The sequence below is a fragment of the Tenrec ecaudatus genome, chromosome 17, assembly GCF_050624435.1.
Source record: "Tenrec ecaudatus isolate mTenEca1 chromosome 17, mTenEca1.hap1, whole genome shotgun sequence".
Taxonomy (NCBI): Eukaryota; Metazoa; Chordata; class Mammalia; order Afrosoricida; family Tenrecidae; genus Tenrec; species Tenrec ecaudatus.
Genome location: NC_134546.1, coordinates 39,394,697 through 39,405,409, shown reverse-complemented (window position 1 = coordinate 39,405,409; position 10,713 = coordinate 39,394,697). Strand labels below are relative to the sequence as shown.

Here is a 10,713-nt window from a genome sequence, read left to right as displayed (position 1 = left end):
CATAATGTGCTTATTAGTACATACAACTGATCACTCACCACATAATATAATCATAGGATGTTTATTAATGTAACAGTATTTGAAAAACAATTAATTATGAGCAATGCAAACAATAATAAATAGGAAAATCTTGAATTAATGTTTTGGCTGGTAAGGGCCGTGATCACGTCACTCTGACTCAATAGCAAGCATATGTATGGCAGAAGGAAAACTTGCCTGGTGAGCATTTATACTGATATAAAGATAATCTTGTCAACACATGATATGAATGATCACACTTACATTAATTCATTCCACACATAATACAATACAAAAGAACCCATGGTTTAAAAAGCTACAACAATAATAGCAAAAGATAGCAACGACCCAAGTGATCATTAACAGATGAAGGGAGAAGCAAAAGGGCACATGCATAAAGTGGAGCATCATTCAGCCATAAGCGATTGCAATCCTAGTACATACACTACAATACGATGAACCCAGATGACATGATGCTAACGAAGTCAAACACAGGAGGACACATGGCATGATCCCACTTACATGAAATATCTATTATATAAAGTGCAGAGACTAAAGCTTATTAATGATTACCTGGGGCAGTGGACGGGAGAAAGAGGAGTTATTGCTAAGGGACGCCCAGTTTCTGTTCATTTCTGTGATGAAAAACATTGTAGATAAAATAGTATGATGGTCACACAAAATGGCGGATGCTAATATCACCGATTTGGACACATTGAGAATGGTGGAGTTGGCAAATGTTCCGTGTTTCTTACCACGCTAAGGAATTTTTAAAAAGTAAATGCACAAACAAGTGGAACGTTAAAAGCAATTAGAAGACAAAAACCCTTCAAGTTAAAATCAACCAGAAATTCAGACAAAACTGGCCATCAACAGGATGGCCTGTCGGCCTGCGGGGGAGCTGAGTCTCCGCTGGGCCGCAGCAACTCGGTGGGATTCGTGTCGGGGCAGGAATGGTACTGAGGATGCTGTGATGGTGGGCAAGCAGGGGGTAATAAGCCAATCTTGGAAACGCCGGGCTCTAGGGCGATTCGAGAGCCGCTCGGGCACAGGGAAGCTTCACGGAGAGCGGAAGTCGGATTCCTACGACGTTCCCCTGGCAGGAGGGGAACCGAAGCACCGGGGAAGGTGGAAGCTAGTTTGGGATCCGCCCAATCTGGTTCCTCCTTTCTACAGCCCACACTGAACGACAGGCCCTACGGCTTCAGCGGTTGCCCAGCAACCTCGGGTGCCCCGCCCCCTCTACTGCTCCTCAGCTCCCAGCGGGTCCAACGGATCCATTTGGGCTGAAGCCGAACGTCACCACCCGGGAAGGCAGATAAAGGAATGACGTCCACCTGACCCGTGTTGGACCCCGGCCCGTTACACGTGGACTCACCAGAGCCGTCGGCAGGCGTGGTCCTGGACGGGGGCGTGGCCTCGCGGTACCAATGGGCGGGCCGGAGGGCGCGCGCGTGCGCAGTGCAGAGGGGGCGGGGCGGAGCCGAGGGGGAAAGAAGCGTCTGGGACGGGGCCCGGCGAGGCTCATGCTAGAAGGCTTCGCGTCTCGGCGGAAAACCATTTGGGACCGCGACGGTGAGTGGGCCTGGGGCTCCGGACGCCCCACCTGGGGGGCGGAGGCTCATGGAACGGGACTGTGGCGTCCGCGGCCTGGCGGGATCTGTCTGGGGTCCTCCCTGGGGGCTCAGGTGTCGTTTCGAAGGTTGGAGTGGTGAGGGTAGGCATCTGGGTCCCTGCCCACCGCCGGGGTGCTCGCCTGTCACGATCTGGGCCTCTTCCCGCTGGCGGCTCTGCAGCCCGCTGCGCTCGACTGGGCCCGATTCCCGCCCTCGTCGCCCACCCAAGGGGTTCCCAGGCCCTATGTGGGACCAGCAGTGCTGGTGGACACTGTCCCACCCTGACCTGGGCCACGCGGGCCTGGGCATTCCAACCCCCTGCCTGTATTACTCTAGCTTCCTCCTGGGAAACGGCAGGGCCTGCCCAGCCCGGCGAGGTTGGACCAGGACAGCGAAATTTTCCGTCCACCAGTTGCCCAAGCCCGAAACCTAGACGTCGTTCTTCGCCTTTGCCCATCTGCTACGCATGTATCGCAGAGCTCTCTGGGCTGCCTTAGGTCACACAACAGCCACAGCTGGTTGAGGCTGCCCTTGTCTCTTCCCTGAACTACCTCAGTAGCCTCTGCACTGGCAGGGTGCCTGCTGCATCCCTTCGTGTCTTCTGTAGGTTCTCCACATCTTGGGAAACCAGCGTGCTGGTCTTAGGACACTACCGTGACCTGGTCACCAGAGCGTGCCTCCCATTCCCCCACTGTTTTTTGGAGGACCCTTCACGACCAGCCCTCTCTTCACTTCAGGCCAGACTGTCTCCCTCCGCTGTGCTGGGTCTTCAAGATCATAACCTTGTTTCGTTCCTGGACTGGCCCAAGCTCCTTCTGCCTTTAGGCCACTGTACTTGATGTTCCTTCTCCCGGAGGCGCTATCCTTTGGGTTAATACATTTTTCTGTCCGCACGTGTGGGCTGGGGCCCTTGCTGACTCCCACTCAGTGACATGGAGTCTATTAGGAGGGTCTGTCTGGGGTGTCCGTGGCCTCAGCCCCTTGCACAGTGCCAGTCTCTATAGGTGGATGTTTCATGCACAGATAGGCTTCGAAGCTCAACTGAACAAGTAGATCCGGTGGCCACGTCCCTGCTTTTTCAAGGTCATTTGTCAACCTCCACCCATAGAACGGGTTCTTTGGGAACTTGGGATTTTCTTCCTTCAGCCCAGGGCCATGGCAGCAGTATGCGGGGAAGTGCCAGCGTCATGGGTTTTCTTTGGCTCTGCGTACAGGATGCCTGAGTGTTGATGAGAGTGGGTGCTTTACATTTGAGCTTTAGCTGAGAGCCCCCAGCATGGGAGAAAAGCTGCTGACAAACAGCTGCTGTGGGTGACAGGGAGGGAGCTTGGCTCCAAACTCGGGCAAGCTGGTAGGGTGAATGGCACAATGAGAGGGAAAGGTGGGCCTGGCCAAACCATTCATCAGAGGCCTCCAAAGGGCAGTGGTTGTTGGAGCAAGAAGCTAGATCTTCTGTGATAGGGAACAGCTCACTGCCCTGATTCAGATGTGAAAGTCTGTTAGCTCCAGGTCAGCCCATAGATGTTAGAGAGGAGGGGGAAAGAGGGAGCAATATGTGCCTATATATAACCCACTGCCATCGAATCAATTCTGGCTTATAGCAGTCCAAAACGGTATCCTCGGGGAGCCCTGGCTGTGCATTAGGTTGCTACTCTCGAGGTCAGTTGTTTGAAACCACCAGCTACTTCCTGGGGGAAAGATGAGGCTTTCTACTTGCGTGAAGAGCTACCATGACAAGGAAAAAAAGGTTACCGTGTCAGAAACCCATAGGGGCAGTTCTACCCTGTCCTGTAGGGTCGCCATGAGTCACAATCGACTCAACGGCGGTGAGTTTGATTTCTTTGGTTTTATACAGCGTTTCCAAGGCTGTAAATCTTTATGGGGGCAGACAGCCTCATCTTTCTTTCACAGTGTGTTTGGTGGGTTTGAACCACCAATCATTCAGTTAGGAGCCCAATGCCGAATCCACAGCACCACCAGGTGCTATGCATAGTCACAGTCAAATGAGAGGTTTCAGCATGAAGCTAGCGTGGATGGGAAGAATCCGGAAGTCACCTCTGAACCTAGAAGTGGGCGGGCAGATAGATGGGAGCAGTGGGGGCAAAGGCGCTGGGGCAGGAAGAGGCTAACAGATCGGTGAGTGGGGGCTGGTGACACTGGAGCAGGCCTGGGGGAGGCACAGGGGTCGGACCAGGCTGACCAGGCACATTGGGCCCATCTAGAGAAGGCCGGAAGACTCAGTGGAGGAGGTGGCCTCCTTTGGCATCTCTCGCCAGTCTTCCCAGACCGCTCGCTTTCCCCTGTACGGGCCGGGCCAGGGCTTCCTCCCAGGGCCGAGGCTGCTTATGAGAGATGTCGTAAAGGTCGTGCGTTGAAGTCTCTTCGTAGATGTCGCTCCGCTCGCGATTTTCCTGCGGCCTGGCCTTCACAGTGTCCTAAGCAGGGCCGGTGTGCTTGGAACTGCAGGGCTTATCTGTTTGTACACAGCCTTGGGCTAAGGGCTGGGGCTGTGGATGATGCAACCTGCTGGTCCGGCAGAGGGAAGCGGCTGCATTTCCTTTTGGATCCGAGCGGCGTTCAGTGTTCGGTGGCAAAGTGGCGCTTGGAGAGGCCTGCTCCTCTGGGTGTCCGCTTCGCTTGTGCTGTGCTCAGGTTAGAAACCTGCAACAGCGAGGAAAATCCAGAACTGATTGCCCTCACAGCCATTGAGTGCATGCTGACTCATCGTGACCGCGGAGGATGGAGTCGAACGACTCCCGGGTTTCCAAGACTCAATCTTTACAGAAGCCGACAGCCTCATCTTCCTCCCTCTGAGCGACTGGTGGCTTCAAACGACCCAGCGCACAGCCCTCTTGACCACCAGACCCCTTCCCTCAGTGAGAGTAGCCCTTACACTTGGCAGCATTCCTCAATGACTTGGGGGGCTTCTCTTGCTAGGGCCATGAACCGCCAGACTCTGTCACAGGCACCAGGCTAGACGCTGGGCATGGGGCCTCGGTCCCTGCTTCTGCAGCGCCCAGTCTAGCAAGGCCATTGCCCACACGGTGGTCACGGCCCGCAGAAGCACTGACCAGGGCCCTGCTGAGGGGAAGCACGTGAGCGCATCTGGGAAGACTGCCTGAGCCACAGGTGGCCTGCTGGAGAGAGCTGCACAGGGCAGGCTCTGGGTCCCCCTGCTGACTCCTGTCCTAGAGATGGCAGCTGAGCGGTCTGAAGGAGGTGTTCTGCTCTGGCTGGCTGGGCCGTCACCGCTGCGAGAAACCAGAAACCTTGCCTCCTGGAAACAAGTACAGAGACACTGGCTGTGCCAGGCGCCAGACACCTCCCTCTGAAAAACAAGGAAATGCACCTAAAATGATTTTATTTTTGGAGATGAGAATGAAACACACACACACACACACACACACACTCCCTTTCCCCTCTCTCTTATTCTCTCCACATAGTATCTGGGCAAGAATGTGGGAGCATTGACAGGGAAGGCCCAGAATCGGTGACCTTGTGCCACTTATCTAAGAAAGTAATGGTAGACAGTTTAGAAACAGTAGGAAACACGAAGGAGAAAGTCACCATGCCTGTAATGGTCATGACCCAGAAGGGGATCTTGGTCAGTGGTTGTTGGTCGTCTGTCTGTGGGTGAAATATAGTTACGCACGGTTCCCTTTTTTTTTTTTTTTCACAAACGTGTATTCTGAACCGACTTTCGTGGCCTGCCCTCTTTAGTATGAACTGGACAAATTGCACTATAATGTCACTGCTCAGCAGTGCCACCTTATCGGAGCTCTTCATGTGAGTGAGCATCGTCCCCATAGGGAGAGGCCATAGACCGTATTGCTGCAAGTGGGCGCGGTGTCAAAACTTTGTGGGGCAGCATGCTCCCAAGACCTCACTTCACAGAGCCTCTTAGGGTCAGTGAGCAGGAGCTGAAGCTTCTTGACGTCCAGCAGCGGTGTCCCCACGCCCAGCCGTCCGCCAGACTAGTCATTCTGAACCCGTCCCTGCTCTCATCCTCCAGCCACGAGTCCTCGATGGCTCCCCAGCACCCCGGACCTGGCAGGCTACGGTGCCTTCATTGGGCCCTCTCGGCTGTCTCCTGACGACACGATGCGGTGTACCACTTGTCTGCACCTGCGCCTGCTCCAGTCACCAGTCACCTGCCCAGTCCCAGTCCGTCCCTTCAGCCCTGCCGGCTCACAGCATGTCGACCGAGGCCCACCAGGCTGTGGCCTCATTAGTCATCCTTCAGAGATGTTTCTTCCCCCTGGGAAAGTTCTTCTTCTGACCTTGCCCAGAGGTTGGTCATCCTGCAGTGCCTCACTGCCCTCCGTGCGGCCCCAGGCGGCAAGCTCATCTCCTCTCACCTGCCCGAGCACCTCATAGGCAGGCGCGACCTCGGAGCCCCGTGAGCTCTTGTCCAAGTGATTGGCACACAGAAAGGGACGGGGACTCATAGTGCCCTGGGTGGTGCCATCAGGTGGCAGAGGTGGCTTTGGGCCAGTGTGGTGTGGTCTCCTCCACAGTCTCTCCACTTCAGCCTGCTTCCCAGGAGACCCTGTGTGCAGCCTGGGAAGCAGCCTGTGTTCTGGTGTTCCTGCCCTCATCCTCTGTCCCCCACCCCCAGGTGCCTGAGACCATGGGATTCCTGCAGCTGCTCAGAACCTTGCTCCTGTGTGGCCTGCTGGCGGGCTGGAGCCTGCCGGGCGCCGGGGCCCAGGAGCCTGGAGCCAGCTCCTCACACGGCACCGGCATGGGCCTGGATAAGAATACAGTGCACAACCAAGAGTACGTATTCCGAGGTCGCACTGTGCTCGCTCTCTGCGCCCCCTGATACGCTGGGGAGACCACTGTCATGGAGCATTCTATTCCTGATGGCCACCTGGAAGTCAGGTGTTCTCTCGTTACCGACGGGGCCCTCGAGGATACTCCACTCCACTCCACCCCTACACATACACACACACACACACACACATGGAAGTCAGGTGTTCTCTCGTTACCAACGGAGGCCCTCGAGGATACTCCACCCCACCCCTACACACACACACACACACACACACGGAAGTCAGGCGTTCTCTCATTACCAACGGGCCCTCGAGGATACTCCACCCCACCCCTACACACACACACACACACACACACACACGGAAGTCAGGTGTTCTCTCGTTACCGACGGAGGCCCTCGAGGATACTCCACCCCACCCCTACACACACACACACACACACACACACACGGAAGTCAGGTGTTCTCTCGTTACCAACGGAGGCCCTCGAGGATACTCCACCCCACCCCTACACACACACACACACACACACGGAAGTCAGGTGTTCTCTCGTTACCGACGGAGGCCCTCGAGGATACTCCACCCCACCCCTACACACACACACACACACACATACACACGCAACAGTAAGGCCAGAAGGCAGACTAGAGCTGAGGTTTCTGAGCTCAGACAGACCTGATTCTTTATGGCTACAGCCAAGCATTGAATTCTGGGTTGCAGTCTTTATCCTGGCTCAACCACACATGATGTTCTCCGCCCTCTCCGACCTATCCTTTAATTGTTGTGTTTTTTGGGTTTTTTTTATGTTTATGAAGTTGAGAGCCCCAAACTGTAATGACATTCTGGTAACGAAGAAGGGAGAGCGCTCACACGTTCCCCACATCCCACAACAAATGAACCTGTTAGCTTGGTGCGGTCCCCCTCTCGGGCCCTATTCACACGCTGTTCTGGAGTGTGGCCTGCCCCTGCCACTGAGGGCTGGTTTCAATGTCAGGAGCTCTAAGTTGTTGACCTCTTGAGGACTCTGTGGGTGGCAGCAGTAGTCTGGTGTTCCCACCTCGTGGTAACAGGCCTGCGATCGACTGTTGGCTTTCAGGCATATCATGGAGCATCTGGAAGGTGTCATCAAGCCAGAGGCAGAGATGTCCCCACAGGAACTGCAGCTCCACTATTTCAAGATGCACGATTACGATGGCAATAATCTGCTGGACGGCTTGGAGCTCTCCACGGCCATCACTCACGTCCACAGGGAGGTGGGTCAGGCAGCGGCTGGGAGGGCCGCCCTTTGCGGACTCTGCCCTCAAGCTGGCCAAGCGTCCCAGGCCTTGTGCAGTCCCAGGGCACTGGCTGCTTCTCTGGCCACCCCTCTCTTTTGCCCTTGTTCCTGCCCCAGGGTCCTCGTGGCAGGCTGGCACATGGAGGGCATCACAAGCGCTCCAGGTGTTTCTGCTGCACACAGAAGCTCAGGAAGCAGTGCCATGTGCAGAATGCAGGGCAGGGGAGACGTCTCTCACTAGAGAAGAAGGGCCCCTTGTTGGGGGGAGGGGACCGGGCGCTGTGTTCATACAGGCTCGGGGTTCACAGGGTGGCTTCAAGCAGGCTCTTTTCCATACTCTATGCAGCAGCCCTGTAAGTAAGCAAGGGCAGGGGGGCAAGCCACCCCATTTTCTCGATGAGCATAGAGCTCTGTCTTCTCCAGCCCTCCCTTCCCAGTGGGCCCTCTGCCTCTGCAGCCAGTGGACAGGCAGGGCCTGTGAGGCCGGTGTGTTCCAACAGGCTGCTGGGAGTGCAGGGTGGGTTTGCTGCGGAGGCAGCCGGCAGTTCTGACGAGATTGGCCAGACTAGAGCAGGGTCTGGGAAAGGCCTTTCACTGAGGGGCTTAGGCTGCTGGCCATGGCAGCCTGGTGTCCGGGAGGGGAAGCAGGATGCAGCAGGTGCGGCACGTGAGCGTGGTGCTGGCCTTAGGAAAGCAAAGATAGTGCAGGGAGAGGCGCCCATGGAAGGACCACAAGTCGGAGTGGAACCAGCTTCACGCCCAGCGCCTTGAGCCTGCCCACAATGGGTACTCCTGGGGGAGGGGGTGTTCTCACGGGAGACGTTCTCAGAGGTCAGCAGCGCCTTCCTGCTCTGACCCCCAAGGGGTGCTCAAGTGGATCAGGGCACTCTGTGCTCAGAGCTGACCCTCGGGAGGGAATGGTCTGGGAGCTTGCCTAGGGCATGGGGTTTGTGGGTCGTGAAATCTACAAAGGTCTGAAGCCAGGCTCTGTAAGCCAGGGCTGGGTTTCTACGATGAACTTGGATGGCTTCTTTAATGAGGAAGAACCAGAAGTACTTTTAAAGTCAGCAAGGGCCTTCAGTGCATCTTCCGTTTAGCAAGTGTAACTTCATCTGCGATACTGCGAGGTGACTTGATGGGTGGTTTTGTGGACTCCCCGAAGCCATCATGTACTTGGGGGTTTTCTGGACACGCCGGAGCCCAGGCATGGTGGGCATCCGCGACGCATTCCTCCCGGTGGACTGTGCAGCTCATCATCCTCTGACTTGTGTTTCATAGGAAGGGAGCGAACATGTCCCGCCGATGAACGAAGAGGAACTGATCAACCTAATCGATGGTGTTTTGAGAGACGATGACAAGAACAATGACGGCTACATCGACTATGCCGAATTTGCAAGATCGCTGCAGTAGACCGGCGTGCGGTCGCCTCCTAGCTATATGCAAACAGGACCCAAAATAATGTGATTGAGTGCTTTCCGTGATGCAAAATAACTCATCTCCAACCATTGCTGCAGCGTTTGGGCAAACACCTGTAGCAACTAGTTACACTGGGGTAAGAAAGAAAAGTCAAGAGAAAGGGGACATGTCTCAGAGTCCCCAAGGACTGCAAAACCTCTAATTGGACAAGGGCCTGAGTAAAGTTTTTTTGTTTTTTTTTTAAGAATGTGCGATATATGGAGCTGAGTACTCAGGAACTTGAGTGTGACGGTAGGACACTGCTAACGTCTTCATTTTAAGTCTTGCTGCCGCAAAGCAGGACAGCAAGCTCTGCCAAGTGGACTCATTGCAACTAGCTCTGAAGGGGTGGAGAGGGCACCACTTCTTCCCGGTGAGCCTGTCTCTTCTGCTCACGTGGGGAGTTCTCTGCAAAGGTCCTCCGGCCTACATAATGGCTCGCTCCCGGCCAGTGGGTACTCCTGAGGCCATTTCAAAGCTGCAGCCCCAAAAGAATGTCAGGCGTTGACATTCAAGAGTCTGTGTGTAGCCTCTGGCATTTTGGAAGTGACCGCCTTAGACCTAAGCAATGAACTCCCCCGTTTTTGAGTACTTAAATAAAAACTGCCACATTCGGACACTTCCTTTGTCTTCTGTATTCAGTGTGAGCGAGACGGGGCCTTCACAATCGTTCTCTGCTCTAATCAATAGCAAATGTTTTGGCTTTCGTGATCCTTGTACTTAGCTCTGGTTTCTAAACTCTTGTTTTCTGCAGTTTAGAAACTGTTCAGATATAAAGGCTTACAGTCAGGCCAAACAGCTGGCAGGTCTAATCTGGCGAAGAAGTAGAAAATCAGCCCCCAAGCACAGTGCTGGGTCAGTGCAAGATTAGATTTTAGAAGGAATGATGTTTAAATGACCTCTTTCAGCCCGAATACGTGAATTCTTTCAGATCAGGAAAGATTACGCAAAGACGCTTAGAAACGCCTGCGGTGTGACTCAGTTGTTGACAATGAGAAGCAGCTGACTGTGACTTAGCTTATTGGACGTATGGACAGGTTGTAAAAAACATGAAATGATGAATCGGTGGGGCAGATACTGTTTACCACTTGTTACCAGATGTATAGAGACTTATTTTCTTTATCGAAGTATTCTTCTAAGAACCTATGTATTTGTAAAAACGGTTTCTTGTGTCAAGTATTTGTGCAATCAGAACAGAATTGTAAACTATTCTTATAATATCTACTTATTTTAAAAGATTTATATTATGTATTCTGGACTCATGACCAATAAAACTGGCAAACCAAAGTCAAGAGCAGTCGGTTTTGTCCATGTCAGCATCTTTCCCTCGCTCCCCCTGCCCAGCGAAGGTCTGTTTATTTAATGCACATGGTGTGCATGCGCCAGACCCCATACTCGGCCTGTCGGCAGAGGCACGCCCCGGCATTTTTCTGAAATTCCTTTGTAGACCTTGGTTTTCTGGCCAAATCCAGATGACTGTTACATTCACCGGGATATGACAGTGTTTTTCTCTTGAGTCTTTGGAGTTGTTTTTTTTTTCTTCCTTTGCCAAAAAGATGTCATTAGGTCACCT

The 10,713-nt window shown here is 53.9% G+C and overlaps 1 protein-coding gene across 1 annotated transcript; it reads left to right on the top strand.

The window, feature by feature from the left end:
- The first annotated feature begins 1,457 nt into the window (after positions 1-1,457).
- Positions 1,458-10,432, top strand: MCFD2 (multiple coagulation factor deficiency 2, ER cargo receptor complex subunit). The gene is made up of 4 exons (XM_075535765.1): positions 1,458-1,593; positions 6,253-6,413; positions 7,506-7,662; positions 8,964-10,432. Exons 2-4 carry the CDS (start codon positions 6,265-6,267, stop codon positions 9,093-9,095), a joined length of 438 nt encoding a protein of 145 aa, XP_075391880.1. The 5' UTR covers positions 1,458-1,593; positions 6,253-6,264; the 3' UTR covers positions 9,096-10,432.
- Positions 10,433-10,713: the final 281 nt, after the last annotated feature.

What these genes read in the sequence shown, in the direction of transcription:
- MCFD2 (XM_075535765.1), top strand. Translation starts at nt 6,265, where the DNA reads ATGGGATTCCTGCAGCTGCTCAGAACCTTGCTCCTGTGTGGCCTGCTG. An exon ending in AATACAGTGCACAACCAAGA is followed by an intron (nt 6,414 to 7,505) that starts GTACGTATTCCG and finishes GTTGGCTTTCAG; the next exon opens with GCATATCATGGAGCATCTGG. An exon ending in TCACTCACGTCCACAGGGAG is followed by an intron (nt 7,663 to 8,963) that starts GTGGGTCAGGCA and finishes TGTGTTTCATAG; the next exon opens with GAAGGGAGCGAACATGTCCC.